Source organism: Pantherophis guttatus, chromosome 3, assembly GCF_059756535.1.
Source record: "Pantherophis guttatus breed Tessera chromosome 3, ASM5975653v1, whole genome shotgun sequence".
Lineage (NCBI taxonomy): Eukaryota > Metazoa > Chordata > Lepidosauria > Squamata > Colubridae > Pantherophis > Pantherophis guttatus.
The window spans coordinates 103,325,501-103,344,844 of NC_142065.1; the positions used below are offsets into that span (position 1 = coordinate 103,325,501).

Here is a 19,344-nt window from a genome sequence, read left to right on the forward strand (position 1 = left end):
AGAACCAAAAAAGCTATAAAGACCCAGAAGTATTGTTTTGTAAAATGGACAGCTTGCTAAAATGAAGAGAGAGAAGTGGAATATATGATCTAGTCAATAACAAAATAAGATGTGAATAAAGGAAAAAAAAATATGCAGGCTTCAAAAATGATTCAGAAGAAGTGCTTCCAGATCTTAGGCAGTATGTATCTGCTATTCAGTAAAACAACCCATTTCTAGGTTTCTGCAATAGCTTGGGAAAAAGATGTGAATTTTTTAACGGTTATATTAATTTTAATGAGTAGATCCTTTAAAGGAGCAGCATCTTGTCAAACCCTGAATAACAGAGAGATCATGGATTTACCAATGGTTCTAAACACTTCCCCAGAAACATTTTCAAGGCATGCACAACCGTTAAAAAGTTTTCTCTAGATATCAGATGCAGGAAACTAGGAACTACTTTGACAAGTTAAAGAATGAAATCTATTGAAAAAGAGTCATTGCAGAGAAAATGTTTCAGTTGGATTCAGCAGATTTAAACTAAAAACAAATAACCTAAAATAACTTCTCTCACCCACCCAACAGATCTATATCCACTTCTTTTTTATCATTGCCTTACTCCTCTGTGCCCCAGATACCAAAATAGTACTTAAAACATACAGTATCTGGGGTTTGGGGATCATAGTAAACATTAATCATTTTAAACCAGCCAGCCCATTCTGGATTTGTAGGCAATTTGTAGATAAAAATCAGGAAGCAGAAACCATAACCAGGGCAACCTTTGCTAAGCATTGGCTGATACGATAGCTGTGCCCTGTTCTGGATTATGAAATTGACTTATACTCTCTTCTATCTTTTGGGTAGCTACAAACTAATGGGACTGCCCTAAAACAAAAAGTCTCATCTGCTGAAAAATGCAATTGATCAGTTGCTAATGGACAAGATCAATTATATCTGGATAACACATATACTATATTGAGGGATATCTCCATTGGCCTTCAAATTCAATTCAAGATCTAATAACCCTTATTGGTTGACCCTTGCTACTTCTGGGACCATCTGAATATGAATTTTAAATAGGGTTGTTTGTCAATTTTTAACTTTGTGGGCCAAATTTAATATAGTCGTTTTAAATTGTTTTTAAATTTTGTGAGTTTATGTGTGTTTTAACATGGCTGTACACCGCCCTGAGTCATTCAGGAGAAGGGCGGTATAGAAATTTAATAAACTAACTAACTAACTATCTGTTTAAAGCCAAATCTACCTGTTCAATATAGATTAATCAAGGAGAGCATGTTGCGAAACTTTTCATGAGATATTAAGGGGTGTAGAGCAGGGGTGAAATGCTCCTGGTTCGGACCGGCTCGGGCAAGTAGGTAGCGATGGTGGCGGGCAGTTCGGAGAACCGGTAGCAAAAATCCCTGCCCCAGTCCCCCATGCCCCACTGAGCCGCACGATCATCAGAGGCTTTTTTTCTTTTAAATGCCTCTGACGAGCCAAGCTCTGACGATCCCAGCTGAGTTGCCTGCTGATTAGGCAACTCAGCTGGGATCGTCAGAGCCTTTTGAAAGCATTTTTTTACATGGTTTTACATTTAAAAAATGGTTTTAAAAGTAAAAAAAAATTGGCCACGCCCACCGTTACATTACCCCTTCCCCCACCAAGCCACACCCACAGAACCGGTAGTAACCGGTTTCACCACTGGTTTAGAGGCAGGTATTGTCAGCTCCCAAGAACAGGAGGGTTCCCACCTGATTAAGATAGATTTCACCACTAGTGTAGAGGCAGGTATTGATTTCACCACTGGTGTAGAGGCAGATATTGTCAGCTCCCAAGAACAGGAGGGTTCCCACCTGATTAATATCAAGAAAGATGGTCATTTGTAGAGAAGAGGGTGTCCTATAATTAGGACCTGTTGTCTAGGACAAAAGTTCCTAACCTGTGGGCTGCGGTCCACTACTGGGCTGTAGCCCAATACCAGGCTGTGGTCTATTCGCAACCAGGATGCGTGACTGGTAGACTGGCACACACATGCACAGCCCCATTTGTGCAAGGAGCGGGCGCATGCACCCGTCATTCACACAAATAAAGCTGTGTGCATGCATGTTCCTGCCCTTCACACAAAACCATCTCCTCTTCCCCCCTCTAGCCCATGCCACGCCAGCCCGGGAAGGTTGGGGAACGCTGGTCTAGGACATGTCAGTTTTAACACAGTTCATGAACAAATGATGATTTTATACTTTCCTAATGCTATACGTGGATATTAAATTTTAAGATATTGTTTTAAGTTTTTTCATTTTAAGTTTTTTTTTTTTGTAAGCTACCTATAGTATCTCAGGAAGTGTCCTATAAATGGATTTATTATGGGATATCTTTTAGGTGAAGAATCTCAAGGACTGGAGTCTTTTCTGATGAATTCATTGCTTTATAATTTTATAATCAGGGTAAAATCAATAGTATTTTAGAAGGGGGAAAGTATTTTCCATTTCTAACTACCTTCCATCTCCTATTTGTTTGTTGCTAAGGTTTATATTCCAGGAAGTCTTATTAATAAGTCCTAGCAACAGTTTCCAATTAGATGATAAGATTCCTGGCTATTTGCCAAATTCAGTCTGTGAAGAAAGACAGGACAATCTTCCCCTCCTCTCACTTCAGAGAAAGCTTTTTACATTTTTCCTCTGCCTGCCTATTTTTGTCCTCTGCAAGGGATGAGTTTGCTCGCTTTGGTAACTCAACTTAGCTTACACTTTTTCAGTGGATCCTTATAGACTGTTTTCATTATTGGGATGCAACTTTTTAGAAGTGAGCCCAGGCAAATTGGTCTAAGTAGGGGTGTCAAACTCAAGGCCCAGGGGCCGGATTCAGCCCGCAGGGTGCTTAGACCTGGCCCATGGGGCCGCCCTGGAAACAGTGAAGGACTGGCCTGCAGTGCCTCTGCCAGCGAAAACAGAGCTCAGGAAAGCCGCACGTGGCACTCCCAAGCTCCTTTTTCACTGGCTGATGGTTGCAGAAGGCTGTTGCAGCCGAAAACAGAGCTCGGGAGCCTGTTTTCTCTGCCAGAGCGCTCGGGCCACCACAGGCGCCCTGACACGAGTGACATTGAGCTTGCCACGTCTACCCTGGTCTCCCGAGGTTGAACACAACCCTGATACGGCCCTCAATGAAATCAAGTTTGACATCCCTGGTCTAAGGACTTTCCTTCTCACTCCTTTCTATCACCCTCTGTTATTCCTAGGTGATTTTTTGAAAATACTAGTGTATCCACAAAAATGCTACTATTTCTATCTGAGAAATTTTGTACAGTACATCAAAACAACAAAAGAACAGAGAAATATCTTAAGGACAGTAAGCTGTCCTGTTATCTGCTTTGATCTCAAACATCTGAATGCAAATATTCTCTTTAGGTTAACAAGATTAGCTTCTATTGCTGAAGATCTGATTCAGGGAGATTCACATTACTGAAGGAAAATTTTATTCCATTGTTTCATAACTAGGTTTTGTAAAAAGCTATATGTAGATGTCTCCTGGATTTGCTTTAACCATATGAAAAACTGATAATTGTGGAATCTCACATAAATTATGTCCACTTATTTCAATACTGGTTATTTTGTTTTGTGTTGTTTTTATAATATGTCTATGACCGTAGCCTTGATTGTGTGGATCTTAGCCCCATAGATTTTAAATAGAACAAACAAAATTTGGCAACAAACTTTACCCCAAGGAATGAAATAGCTTGTTGTTTGGCAAATTAGTGTAGATAATGTTCACTAACTTAACACATATTGTCTATATGTAACATATATCATATGCATTTTATATACGGGTAAAATATCAATCATGTTTTAACAACATTTGATCCTAATCAATATTACTCTCCACCATTTGAATTGAGAGTTTACTGTATCAAACTAGATTGATCCAAAGGCCACTTCCAATGCACTATTTACAACCAAATTTTACAAAGCTGTTTAGGAATGAGATTATGCTACAACATTGCAACCCTCATTTATACTACAATATGCTCTCAGCCATCAAAAGACTTGTGTTTTTCCACTTTCAAATTAGTAATTGAATACAAACACACAGATGGTTCTAAGGACATCCAGAATTGAAATAAGCAAACTACGCTAGTTTGAAAAGATAAATTAAAAAAAACATTTTAAAAGCCCATTTGCAGAGAGGAAATTGAAGATGTGTTATTTGAAAAACTGGATTATTACTTTAGGAAAACTATATTAAACATCCTTTACTTTTTTGAATATTATTTTTTAATTATTTTATAGTGATAAAATTTTTATATACTGCATTAAAAATTGCATTAGCAGGCTTTGGAAAGTTCATGTTCCCAATACAGAGGTAATATATGGAGTGATAGTTTCATATTGAAACCCAGGAGCAAGCCCACTCTGTTACTCTACAATTCAATGGCACCAGAAAACTTTACCCCTCACATTTTTGAGAGAAAGGATTTCTTTTTTTATGCAATTCAGTTTAATAATTTGCATAAGTGATTGATGGGGGCAGGAATTTCTTACCCTACAGGAAAAAAATACTGATATACTCTTTCTTTTTTCCTTGTCTGTTCCTTCTCCTCTCCTTATGGCAAAGAGATACACAATTTCTATATTGAACCCTTTATCTGCATCTTTTACACAGGACTGCTGCTAACCTGTGAGGTAGCTTTGTGCAAAAAGTGTTCTGCCACTCCTCAGCAGCCCTGTCTCCTCTATTGCCTGGACTATATAGCCTGTGCAGGAGGCCCTATCCACCATTCCACATTTTTTTTTGCTGCCTCTTAATCATATCAATGAAGGTACTGCAAAGCATGTGGAAAACCTAGGAAGGGGCAGAGGAACATGGGTTACTCTTTTGTTGCCGCCGCAGTCCCCGCAACGTTGTGGTTTCCAGTTTATTTCTATTCAGGGAGCACAAGTTGAATTAATCTGATCCCCCTCCTCTTTTCATTGATGTAATTTCTACATCCATCTGGCACCCACCTGTCATGTCTTTGGCAATGCACAACTTGCACACCTGCTAGGAGCGGCCCTGCCTATATCCTATCTCTTCCTGTTTGTGTCTGCCTTCTTTACCTCTGTGACTGGTTTCTTAGGAGGCTTGCCAGGTTAATGCAAAAATAATACCGGATGCAAAAGCAGTGGCAGTTCCAGAGGGCATTTTTAAAAACACATTATGTTTTCTTTTCAAAGGAGAAGTAATAATGCCTGGAGGGCGCTAGACTTCTACGCAAAGCTCTAATCATCTGACATGATGAAGAGAGGCAATGGGAAGGGAGAATGAGTGCTGATTTATTTTATTGTGGCTGCCAGAGGAGAAATAGCACCAAAAGCAACTTTCAGTCTGCCATGCTGTTTGGTGTAGCATTTAAGAACATTGAAGAAAAACTGATTTAAAGGCAAGGATAACTTTTTCTCTACCTGCCCCCCCACCCCAACTCTATTAAATAAGAACAGCTATCTTCAAAATCAAATAAATAAAGGAGAGATTTCAGGAATTATATGAAAATTAATTCATATGAAAAAATATGATTTTATACATTATTGTACATTATACATTATTATACATTTATAAACTTATAAGGCTCTATGGTGGTTTAAATTAACATATTATTATTTAATTATTAAAACTATATTCTATATTTATTTTCTGTGCAATCCTAATCCCAATAACAGCATTCACTTTATTCATAGAAGGTTGTGACATTCATTTTAAAAAGTTACAGTATTGCAAGTTTTGAGATTCCCTGGCTTAAGCCTAGTTTACATTTGAGGTTTTAAAAGCTGCTGAATATTATGATATAACTCAGTTTCACTGTTTCTACAGGGTCAATAATTCTGATTGAAAAAAAAGGTTATTCAAAATATTATTGTAAGCTTAATACTTTTATTAAGATTTTGAAGTGACTTGATTTAAAACTCATCCTATGGCAGTGATGGCGAACCTTTTCAGCACCAAGTGCCCAAAGTGGAACATGTGCGCATGCGCGTGCCGGCCACCTAGTCTTCAGGTTTCTGGGGCTCCGGCACACACAAAGTTTAGCTTGCCAGTGTGCATGCGCACGCCAGAAACCAGAAGAGCAGCTGGCGATGGCACGCATACTACAGAGAGGGCTCTGCGTGCCACCTCTGGCACACGTGCCACAGGTTCGCCATCACGATCCTATGGTAATGTTAAAACTACACACACACACAATCCTGAAACCAAGTAAAGTTTACTTATTGAAAACTAACCTGAAAGTATGAGGGTGATATTCAGCACAATAAATATTCCACAGAATAACCCAACCCTGAAAGTAGTCCATGCTGGTGCAGGCTGTAGAGAGAACAGAATAGATTTTATTTTAAATATCTGTCTAAGATTTTAAAAGATTATGCTGATACTATCAAACTTACTGATATATCAGTTTGCAGGCAAACCAATGACTGAATTCCTTTCTGCCAATTTATATTCCTACTGTGCTTATTAATGAAAGTTAATCTTAGGCCTAAACTATATATGTTGAAGATTTGTGATTAAATCTCCTGAATCTTATTTTTACTCAAAAGGATGACTATCATGCTGGCAAAGCAATATTGAGGAAGGAGATATAGAGATTAATGCTTTCCTTCCACTGTAATTTTTTCTAAGGTTTGTGTCTGAGCTGCTGCTTGTTCTAGTGAGAAAAAAAATGCAATAATTGGAGCAAATGGCAACATTTTTATGGCTGAAAATACCAGTAAGTCCAATTTAGGGAGACATACTGAAGACTTTAGAAATACTTTTATATACTTTTTTATACTTTTAGAGCAAGCTGTTTACTTGCTCTAAAGTACAAATAAATGTTGAGAAGATTGAGTTATAATTTTAGTTTGTAAAACACTGCACAGCTATTATATGTGGATATAAGGAACACTACATTAATAATGGTCAAAAAGTGGCTTTCATAAAATCAGGGAGGGAATGAAATAGTTCAAGACATTGTCAGGTTATGTGGGCCTTAGCACAATCCTAGTTATACCCGGGGTGAAATCTAAATTCTTTTGCTACCGGTTCTGTGGGCGTGGCCTGGTGGGCGTGGCCTGGTGGTCATGCCACTGGGTGGGCGTGGCCAATTTGATGTCACTCACATCACTCACTGTTAGAGCCAGGAGCTCCACATTCTGACACAGAAACACATTCTGTCTTTCACAGAATGTCACAGAAGCCAGGAGCTGCACAAAAGCACATTCTGCCTTTCTGAAGCCCCCAACGCTTTGAGTTTCCCTCTGGCTTGACTGCCCAGGCGAACCTCGGAGCCTTCTCTTGCTCGGCTCTTCATCCTGGAGGGCCGCGCATCCCCCCTCCGTACAAACCGCCCACATCATTTCTGCAGGGCAATCCAAAGAGGGGAAGGGAATGCTGCTGAAAAAGCCGCCTTCCACCTGGGCCAGCTCTCCAACTCTGTTTGTGTGTGTGTGTGTGTGTGTGTGTGTGTGTGTGTGTGTGTGTGTATGTATGTGGTGTGTGAGGGAGGGATCTGAAGCTGAGGCACCCAAACTTCTGGCAGTGGCGGGGGCAGCTTCTGAGCAGCCCTGAGTCAGCCAGATCCATCTGACCTACTCCCTGAGTCTCGCTGTTACCCCCCCACCCCCACTCCACTCAAGCAGCGGCTTCCCTACTCAGCCCCAACAAGCTATGCATCCATGGTGCCCTCACCAGCATCACGAGAGAAGCAGAAAAGATCATTGCTTGCAAGGAGACAAGCAGAGGAGACAAGAGGTAGCAAGCTGTGGGAAAAATAAGAGGTCCTGTTGTCCCGCAGAGCCTGCCGCTGCTTGAGTGGGGTGGGGGGCCGGGAGAGGAGAACGATGAAACTCAGGGAGTAAGTCAGGTGGGAGCTGGCTGACTCAGGGCTGCTCAGAAGCCGCCCCCGCCAGTGCCAGAAGTTTGGGTGCCTTGGCTTCAGATCACTCCCTCCCTCCCTCCCTCAAACACACACACACAAACACAAAAACAGAGGTTGGAGAGCTCTCTTGCTCGCTCTCTCTCCAAGTGCCCCATGCACAGCCCGTTTGAGGAAAGGGCATGGACGGCTGGGCGCGTTTGGCTGCAGGAGGAGGCACGGCACAATGGGGTTGTTTTGTTCGACGCGGTGATGCTTCGGGAGGGCAGGCAGATGTCTGCAGCTGACAACTATAATGAATATGTCCACCTGCCCTTCTGAAGCACCACCGCAGTGACCAAAACCACCCCATTGCTATGGATGCATAGCTTGTTGGGCTGAGCAGGGAAGCCACTGCTTGAGTGGAGGGGGGGGGGGGCGAGTAAGTTGCTAGCTTCTTCCCTGCAGCCCTGCCATGCTTGCCTGCCTTCCATGTGGGCTTCTGCTTGTCTGCTTCGGGATGCCAGGAAGGCAGCATGGAAGGCAGCATGGAAGGCAGGCAAGCATGGCAGGACTGCGGGCCGTGGACCGGTTCGGGGGCGTGGCCAGCCAGCCATTGCTCCCGGTTCGGCGAACTAGCCTCAATCTCCACTACCTATTCGCCCAAGCCAGTCCAAACCAGGAGCATTTCACCACTGGTTATACCCCATTATTACTAGTAAGAATATAATTATTGTTCATTGCTATTTATTTATATCCCGCCTTTACCCTTTTTCATAAATAAGACATGGTGGCAAACATATCTAATACTCCTTCCCCCTCCTACTTTCCCCACAACAGCCCTGTGAAGTGAGTTGGGCTGAGAAAGAGTGACAGGCCCAAAGTCACCCAGTTAGGTTTCATGTCTAAGATGGGAGTAGAACTGTCTTCTGGTTTTTAGCCTGGTCCCTTAATCCACTAGACCAGGGGTGTCAAACTCACATCATCATCACATGATGTGTCGGGCTTTTCCCCTTCGCTAAACCGGGTGGGGGCGAGGCCAGCACGTGACACATCTGGCCTGCGGGCCACGAGTTTGACACCCCAGCACTAGACCAAGTGGAGTAACTATAATCAACAGTCGTTTCTTCTGTGGCAGGTTTATCCATAGAATCAGTGCTGAATGAAATAAGCATTAAGTAATTGCTCAGTTCTGATTGGCTTGAGGCAGGTATCATTTTTTAAAATTCAGACACTGCTGTACACAGCATTTGATGCCAAGTATTGGTGATGATAAAGTATGACAACGACATAATGTCAAGAAACTATTTAGCTCTCATGACATGATTGTGTCAATGCTACTACTGAAAAGGCTTTCTTGAATGGAGAAGCTGTCTTGCATCTGTAAAGCTGCTAGGGCCAGGGTCTAATCAAAACCAAGCAGCAGTTAGGTGATTAAGACAATGCTGACTGGAAGAAGGAAGCAGTGTTGGAAAAGGAATGAGGCTCAATTGGCCTCAGCAGACATAAAAAAAAATCCATGGATTTTTTGCTTCAAATGAATGACTAAGATCTCTAATGACTTAGCTATATAAAACCTTCTGTTTTTCTGTTACTGTTGCTGTTTTATAGAGCTCTTTGCCTACAACATTTCATAGGAATAAACAGCAGAGGAAAATAACAAAATAATTATTTGGAAGTACACACAAACTTTTTTATTCTAGCAACATTTCTATTCTGCCATTAGATATTAATGCACTGTCTACTTCCAAGATTTTTATAGTGAAAATTACAAAGAAAAAAGTAAAAGATAATTCAAGATGTGAACTTGATGCCAACTCTTAAATGATGTCCATTTATCCAAGGAAATATAGTGAAGAACTTCTTCTATTTCCATCACCTGTGCTGCCCCTAGTGGTGGGACTCGTAATCGTTTCATGGCTTTCTGTCGGTCTCCATCTTCCAATTCATTGGTTACCACTGTCTAAAAAAAATAGATAAAAAGTTATAACATAGTTTTTTAAAAAACATGAAATAAGTTCAACTCCTTATTTAAAAAAATACAGGCGGTCCTTGACGTACAATCATAGTTGGGATTGGAATTTCCATCACTAAGGAATATGGTTGTAAAGCACAATGCCATGTGACTGTTAGCCTGGCAGGCCCAGCTGCCTAACTCCACATACACAGGGTGGGAAAAAGAGGGTGTCCATGCCCTAGCTTAGCTTTGTCATCTTCTCCTTCCTTCTGCCAATGAAGCATACCTGGTCTGTCTCTTTTTGAGGCAGCTCCTGGCCACACCTTCTCCAGGTATCACTAGGAAACTGCTATGCACGGCCTGGGGAAAAAACCCCCATGCAGCTAGCAGCTGCCTTCCAAGGGCCAGATCTGGTATGCTTGGTCAACAGCAGGAGCATGAAGATGGCAAAGCTTAGCTAGGGCATCAAGGGCTGCAGACTGTAGGGAAAGGCAAGAAAATATCAATGAGGGAGACAAGCGTTGGGGGAAATTGAAGTGCCCCTGTGGTTGTAAGTGTGCCAAGGGCCCGAAGTTTGATCACGTTCAGCAGTGCTAAAACTTTGAACAGAACAAATGGTTATAAGTCTATCACTACTTGTACAGGTATAAACCTGCCATATTAGCACTGAAACAACCTGTCTTCTGAATAACACACTGGAATCAGTTGATTTGAGTATTTTCTGGGAGATTTTATTTCTAGATGGAAACAAAAGTAGTCAATAGTGCTTTAGGCAGTTCATTTCTAGAAATAATGTAACATGAACCAATACTAGCCCATTTTGGAAGAGGAGATTAATCTAGAACCATCCCTTACGTAGTAGACTATACCTCTGTTTCAGAGATGAGCTGATTGATTTTCTTGCAAGTATAGAAAGGAGCCACTTCAACATGAGCCACTCTCCAATCAGCACCTCGTGGTGTCTCCAGGATCTTATCATGTTTCTTCAAAATCTTACGGAACCCTGTGAAATTTAGATTCTAAAGATAAAGATAAAACACAACCATGTTATTTGCTCGGTTTCTGTGCCTATTACCCTTTTGTTTGATATCAGGGAATTGGGAAGGGAAATAAATCACCTAGAGGAAGAAACTATAAAATCTTTTCGTTCTTTTAGAGAAACATATTTTATATTTTTCTTTCCATAATAAAGCTGGTCTTTTTTTTTCTTTAAAATTAACAAAAAAATTAACAAAGCCAGCTTTGAAAAATCATATATTCCCTCATAAAAGATTGCTGCTACAGGGGTAACCTTTTGTAAATTGCATGTTTAAATTAAAATGCCAGAGCTAAAGTCTGCTTCTAATCCACATTGTTGTCCTTCAGTTTTATACATAATAATGCATAAAATTGATTGTAATCACTAATAGCAACTACGTACTTCATACAGACAAAAATGGAAGATTAGAAACACATCAACATTCCCAATTCACTGACTGCTGAACACATTTTTGAACACCTGGCATATAAAGTGCTGTTTACTAGGAATAATTATCGGAGAAATTGAATATTTAAAGAAGAAAGTTGTTGGGTTATCAGAAAAAAGCAAATAAAGAATTAAAAATTAAGGATATGGAAATCTTCACTTGTTTTTAATTCATTGTAATACATGGGACTTAGTAAAAGCACTGTTGTTATTTTAAGCCTATGGCTTATATTACATTTAATCACCAGGTACATGGAAAAGTGTGATTTATTTTAAAGGTGTAATTTATTTTAAACATAACACTGAGTATATGAATGTGTACTTATATTTATTTAATTTTAAAAAACAGTGCAATTGAATTTAAGAAAAACTCAATAGTTTGCGGCATTATATATGGTAACAGTAAAACTATATCACTGTATCATTATTATAGGCTAACATATGTTAAAAAAGAAACCTAACCTGTTATAAAAACAAAACTTTTAAAGTAAAGTAAAATATATATTCAAAATCAACCTAATTTTTTTAAAAAAGAAAAAGGGGGAAATCATATAAAATAAGAGGGAAAAGCTTCCTTATAAACTGAACATCCAAAAGATAATATTATTTGGAAAATGATCTCATTTAGGCTAGTTGGTAATTTCATTTCCAACTCTGAAACAAAACAAAGAACAGAACCAAAATATGGTGCCTATGGGAAGAGTTACAGCAGCTCTACTGAAATTATTTTCAATTAAATCATGCCTGGAGTGATTTCATAATGGAGCTCAGTAGGATAGAAAAGCAAGGAAACAATCTGGAGATGGGAAGAGGAAACTAATATATTAATGATATATATTATCTTTAATAAGAAATTTTAATTATTCTCTCTTGAAGAAACTCAGCAATCTCCCACGAGAGCTATACCTCGTTCACAAGCCTAAATGAAAAAAAAAAATGAAGTGACAATTTCAGGCTTAGGTTTTTATTTCTGGGTTGAATAACTTTGATTGCTCTGGGAATAATTACAACTTCTGACAAATCTCAGCGACACGAAATGTTTGACAAGTCTAATACCACATCGCAGTGTTGAATTCTTGCTAGAATCTTTCTATTCCAACAGTATATTTTGAGCAATGAGTTAATCATAAAGGATATTAAACTGTAGGAATTCAGTGAGAAGAGAAATGAAAAAGGTAACTGCTTCCCAAACAATCCAGGTGGTATGGAATATTACCAGAGAGAAAAGGTCACAGAGCTTCTCCTCAACCCTCTCTCTCTCCCCTCAGAATATTTGGATTATTTCCCCCCACTTTTTGTCAAATAAAGATGTGGCAACTAACTACAGGCAGTCCTCGATTTACGATCACAATTGAACCCCAAATTTTTGTTGCTAAGTGAAACATTTGTTAAGTGAGTTTTGACACAGTTGTTAAGTGAATCACTGCAGTTGTTAAATTAGTAATACAGTTGTTAAGTGAATCTGGCTTCCCCATTGACTTTGCTTGTCAGAAGGTCATAAAAGATGATCACATGGGACAGTGCGGGACACTGCAAATGTCATAAATACGAACCAGTTGTCAAGCATCTAAATTTTGATCATGTGACCATGGGGATGCTGCAATGGTTGTAAGTGTGAAAAAGGGTCATAAGACACTTTTGTCAGTGCCGTTGTAACTTCGAACAGTCACTAAATGAACTGTTGTAAGTCAAGGACTACCTGTAGTGCTAGAGGATAAAAGACAAATTAACTACTTATATAAATGATGGTCTACTGATAGCAAGCCAATCTCTTCAGTTCAAAGAAATTTTTAGCATGCACTAGGGACCGTAAGTACCATTGTTAGGAAGAGGTATTCCATTATCTGCAAGAGGAAGATTTTCACACGCATTATAACCCAGCTCGATGTTTTTGTGTCACTGCACAGGTTGCCACATTCTACATCAGAATGTGGCAATCTGTGGCCAAGAAGATGCATCTACCCTTAATACTTCAGATAGCAACTGCAAAATTATCCTAATACCTAGTTTTTCAAATGTTGGTGGGAAACAAGAAGATTTTGCTAGTCATTAGGTAAATTTAAAGCAGAAAAGTGAAAATGTTTCTGAACTGATCTAAAGGGTGAAATGGTATCTTGGAAATTAATTGTGGGCCCAAGCTCTTCATATAAAACTGTATCTCATTCATAACCATCAAAGCCGTATAAGTATCTGCACTAATTGAATCTTAACCAATAGCTATATGATGAATCAGATAAAGGCAATCTGGTTGCAAATCTCACTCTAATCAAGATTAATCCCACCTTAATCACTGGAAACATCCTTTAATGATATGATCAATACCTGATAATTCTGCAGTAAGATGAGGCTGAGGTAGAACTCGCTGAAAGCCAGTTTCAGGTCTTTGATGTTCCTATGCTGAACACGTTCCTCATGAGACAGATGGAAGACTGGCATTCTACGTTGCCGCAGGGTAGTAAGACCACTGGTTTCCTTTTGGGCATCCAAAGTTGATTGCAATTCATTCTGTAGTGTAGCAAATCTGCGCTGAGCTTCTGCCAGTTTTTCTATGGAATGAAAATACAGAATATGTTTATATATTAGAATAGAATAGAATAGAAGTTTTTATTGGCAAGTGTGATTGGACACACAAGGAATTTGTCTTGGTGCATACGCTCTCAGTGAACATAAAAGAAAAGATACATTCGTCAAGAATCATAAGGTACAACACTTAATGATAGTCATAGGGAACAAATAAGCAATCTAACCATATTAGGAAACAGTCAATATAAATCGTAAGGATACCAGCAGCAAGGTTACAGTCATACAGTCATAAGTGGGAGGAGATAGGTGATAGGAACGAGAAGATTAATAGTAATGTGTACATAAATTGTCTTGATGCATATGCTCTCAGCGTACATAAAAAGACAAAATACATTTGTCAAGAATCATAAGGTACAACACTTAATGATAGTCATAGGGTACAAATAAGCAATCAGGAAACAATCAATATAAATCGTAAGGATACAACCAACAAAGTTACAGTCATGCAGTCATAAGTGTTTTATAGCACAGATGGATGCTGAAATAAAGAAAAACCAGTTGTCATTTTATAGCGTTTTTTCCCCTACAAGATGATGTTGGGGGGGAGTGTAGTTCATTTAACTACAATGTGGATGGGGATAATTAATTCATAATGAATAATGCAAGTGTGTCCAGTTAAGAATCTTGTAAACATACAACTTTAAATGATACAATTAAAATGTACCATATTTTTCACACTATAAGACGCACCGGACCATACGACACACTTTAGCTTTAGAGGAGGAAAACAAGAAAAAACAATCTGCCTCTGCCTCTGCCTCCCAGCATACATCCGGTATTCATCTGACTAGTGTCCTTGCAGCAAACAGCAAACAGCCTGGTCAGCTTCAGCATGTTATCGCAGCCCCAGCACGTGGCTCGTCAGGGCTCTGCTCCGTTGCGCCCACCACCGATCAACTGAGCTGAGCTGCTGCTAGCGGGGAATGCTGGAGTCTTTGCTGCCAAGCAGCTGATTGGCGGTTGGATCGGCCTCCTGGAATACTGCCGATCATTTGTTTTAGATCATCTGCCTATCACCACCGCCACTGTTTCCCACTGATCGCCACCGTTTGGCGGCAAGTGGTGGTGACGATCCCCACTGCCTAGAACAGCTGGTCAGCAGTATTCTGGGAGGCTAATCCAACTGCCAGCTGCTCGGCAGCAAAAGCTCCAGTGTTCCCCAGTGGCCTTGTTCCAGGCAGATTAAAAGGAGATTCTTAAACAGGGTAAGATAAGAACTATTGCAGAACATGGTATAGCCTTGATATGGCAATTGCCTCTTAGGAATCTGATGGACCAAAAGATGTCTTACCTGAATAAAACGTGTTGATTTTGGCAAGCTCCTTCTCACAAGTTTGGAAAAACTTTTCTTCAAACTTGGCAAAATATCTCTTTACAGTATCTTCATCTGTGACTGGGGAAATAGAAACAAAATAGAATTTGTAAAAAGGTTCTTAAAATCCCTTCTGATATTAATCTTAGTTTTCTCAATTCGATACTATCGACCATGGTATCTTGCTGCGACGGCTCGAGGGGTTGGGAGTGGGAGGCACCATTTTACGGTGGTTCTCCTCCTATCTCTCGGGCTGTACGTGAGCGGTGTTGGCAGGGGGGCAGAGGTCGGCTATGAGGCCCCTTATCTGTGGGGTGCCCCAGGGGTCGTTCCTCTCGCCTCTCCTGCTCAACATATATATGATGCCACTTGGGAAGATCGTCCGTGGTTTTGGGGTGCGGTATCATCAGTACACTGATGATACCCAGCTTTTTATATCCACCCCAAACCAGCCCAGTGATGCCCTCGACGTGATGTCCCGTTGCCTGGAAGCGGTATGGACCTGGATGGGGAGGAACAGGCTTCGACTCAACCCTGCCAAGACCGAGTGGCTGTGGGTACCGGCATCTTGTTCTGATCAAGATATTCCATCGTTGACCATCGGGGGTGAGGTGTTACCCCCTGTGGATAGGGCTCGCAACTTGGGTGTCCTCCTGGATTTATGGTTGTCTCTGGAAGATCATGTGACGACCGTGACCAGGGGGGCATTTGCCCAGGTTCGTCTTGTGCGACAGTTGCGCCCTTACTTGGACCAAGATGCCCTACGCACTGTTACTCATGCGCTGGTCACCTCCCGTCTTGACTACTGCAATGCTCTCTACCTAGGGCTGCCCTTGAAAACCACTCGAAGGCTTCAGCTGGTGCAGAATGCGGCCGTGCGGGTTGTGATGGGAGCGTCCCGACACTCCCATGTTACACCCCTCCTGCGCGGTTGCGCGGCTTGCATTGGTTACCGGTTGCCCTTCGGGTGAGGTTCAAGGTGCTGGTTATCACCTATAAAGCCCTTCATGGCCTAGGCTCGGGATATCTGTCGGACCCCCTGCAGCCAGCGACAATCCCCAATTGCCCGGTGTGTTCCCACAGACAGGGCCTCCTTAGGGTGCCGTCGGCCAGACAGTGTCAGCTGGCGACCCCCAGGGGTAGAGCTTTCTTTTTTTAAAAAAAATAAATTTGTATTAGCGTATAAATATTAAAAAAAAAACATAACATGACATACACACAACAAACATTTATACAACATATAAAAAAAAAAGAAATTATATTTCCTTCTTAAGCATTGTTTCAAAGTGACATTCTGCTTGTTATATATTTCTTCACCTCTCCTTAGTGTAATGACATTTTCTATACCGGTAATATTTCCCCTTTAGGTTTTTTGTTTATTTCTAATTTTTAACCAATTATACCATTTATTCCATATTTTATAGTAATCTGATTCTTCTCTTTCTTGTATTTCTTTGGTTAACCTATCCATTTCAGCGCATTCTAGAATTTTTTCTATTAAATCTGTTTCGTTTGGCGTTTTTTCTTGCTTCCAATTTTTTGCATATATTATTCTTGCAGCTGTTAATTGTGAGATATTTAATATCTTTAGGGTATGGTTTATTAAAAATTCCTAGTAAAAACGTTTCTGGTTCTTTATCTATCTGTGTTTCTGTTATTTGTTCCAACCATTTTTTGATGTTAGACCAAAATTTCTTTGCTGCTGGGCATGTCCACCATAAATGATAGAAGGTTCCTTGTGTCTTCTTACACTTCCAGCAGATCGGACTATTTTTGGGCTGTATTTTTGCCAGTCTGGTTGGAGATATGTGCCACCTATAAAAAATATTTTCAGTTGGTTTTCCTTGTACGCCACTGCTCTTGTTAGTTTTGTATTTGCTTGCCAAAACTTTTCCCATTTTTCCAAATTTATTGTATGTTTGATGTTTTGAGCCCATTTAATCATCGTTTCCTTGACTGTCTCTTCTTCCATTTTATAGCATAAAAGAAATTTGTAAATTCTGCTAATTAGTTTGTTTTCTGAATCTAATATAATTTTGTCTATTTCTTGTTTTTGTTTATGAATTTCATATATTTTTATGTGTTCTCTGTATTTAGATTGTATTTGGGTATAAGTCCACCAATCTATTTCCTTATCTGTCTCCAATTGTTGCTTTGTCTTCAATTTACCTTGATAGTCAATTAAATCTTTATATCTAATTATTTTTGTCTTATCTGTTAGATTTGGGTGTCTAATTGATTCTACCGGTGATAACCAACTTGGTATTTTCATATAGTGCTGTTTTTTAATTTTAAGCCAAATTTGTAGTAATGAGTTTCTTATTGTGTGTCTTTTGAATGTGTTTTGTATCTTTCATCCCACATAAAGGAGTGCTAGCCAATTTGAAGTTCGTATCCCTCAATTCTCCCCAGGGGGAGAGCTTTCTATGTGGGTGCACCCACCCTCTGGAACCAACTTCCTTTGGAGCTCCGGATGGCCCCTGATCTTCGTTCGTTCCGCCGCGAGTTGAAGACCTGGTTGTTCCGTAGCCTGGACTGATGGGGGTTTTTTAATGAATTTTAAACTGTTTTAAATTGGGTTTTAATTTTATATTGTTTTAATAAGGAACTATGCATTTTACTGTTGTGAGCCGCCCTGAGTCCTCGGAGATAGGGCGGCATATAAATTGCATAAAATAAAAATAAAATAAATAAATAAATAAAATTAATATCTATGTAATCTTTTATCTAGAGGCAAGCCATTTCTTGGAGTTTGCAATATAGTCAAGAAAATAAAATCATTAGACTCCCTGAAGAAAAAAAAAATCCCTTGAAATCTTAATGGGTATTTTTTTTTAGTTTTTTAAAATTACAATCATTTAACAGTACCCATTATAAATCAAGAGCTGGCAATATAAGAATTATTGTAGAAGAATTTTCTCCTTTATTTGTTTTAATAATAGAGACCAGAATATCTGTCAATAGAGGAACAAATTGCAGTTTATAACTGAGATAACCACTCTAGTTGGTGAGTGGTTATCTTTTCTTTTTATCCTGCAAATTATTCAGGGGGTTTTCTATTGTTATAACTATACAATTGCAAACTGTGGCAGATTCAATAAGCAATTAGAACCATACTATATCTTGTTGCTTAAACTTACAAAGCCTTTATCATTTAAGCATTTATTATACAGGGTTATTTCCATTTATATCACTATATCAATAAATAATACAACACATGGATATTATATATATATCTATATTTCAAAGCTATAGTTAAGCTATTTTGGATGTGTTTTACAATTTATTTTCTGGGGAAAATTTAAAAACTACATAAATTGGATCAAGTTATTATTGCAAACATCTCATACAGCAGGAAACAAGATGTGGTCAAGCTAAGTTTATATAATTTTTGCGATGGGGTGTAAAACATATTCACGGAGGAAAAACAAACTTGATTTATATTGAAATGCCTTAAACATTTTGATAAAATGGATACTATACTATTTAATATATAACTAGGACACCTTAACTAGCAAGATACAAATTTTCCTCTCTTGTAATTGAAAACAAACCTCTAAACCATGACCTCTGATTTATTGCTACTGGATCTGCCACTGGAGGAATTAACAATTTATGTAATATGATTGATGTCTACTCAGGAATACATTCTACTGAATTTAAAGGAATCTATTCCCAGACAAATAGTTTATAATGCTGCTGTCTAATGAATGAACAATATTTCAGGGAATGATTATACTTTCCCCTCAATTAAATGCACAGTATTTCAATTAATCATAAAACATAATAGACTCCATCAATTTAATGTCATATTATACACATCTTTAAAAGAGTACAATAAAAATTTATCAGAGCAATTAGTAAAAAGTACTGTGAAATAAATAGGTAAATGTGTATCTGAAATTTTCAAAGCAACAGCTCTTTAATTTTGAGTGGAGAAGGCAGTCTATGACTGCAAAACAGCCTTGCAAATCTCCCTTTATCAATGGGTCAAAGGGCAGGACCTCATGTATTGATTATAAAGCCAAGGCTGACTCTAATGGATGCAGGCAATCCTTCTGATAAGCTAGTCTCAAAACATTCAAGATCTAAAGGTCAGTACTCACACCAGCTTTCCCCAAACCAGAAAGAATGGACTTCAAAGGTCAGAATTGCTAGCCACCATACCGATTGCTGAGAAGCATAGGAAA

The 19,344-nt window shown here is 39.4% G+C and overlaps 1 protein-coding gene across 1 annotated transcript in view; it reads right to left on the reverse strand.

Annotated features, from left to right (window-relative positions):
- Positions 1-19,344, reverse strand: part of XPR1 (xenotropic and polytropic retrovirus receptor 1) — a 119,170-nt gene that overhangs the window by 47,615 nt on the left and 52,211 nt on the right. Inside the window, exons 3-7 of the mRNA XM_034409682.3 lie at positions 15,134-15,235; positions 13,582-13,805; positions 10,664-10,813; positions 9,717-9,800; positions 6,228-6,309 (exon numbers count right to left, since the gene is read on the reverse strand). Of these exons, the coding sequence (XP_034265573.1) occupies positions 6,228-6,309; positions 9,717-9,800; positions 10,664-10,813; positions 13,582-13,805; positions 15,134-15,235 (642 nt within the window). The remainder of the gene's footprint in view (positions 1-6,227; positions 6,310-9,716; positions 9,801-10,663; positions 10,814-13,581; positions 13,806-15,133; positions 15,236-19,344) is intronic.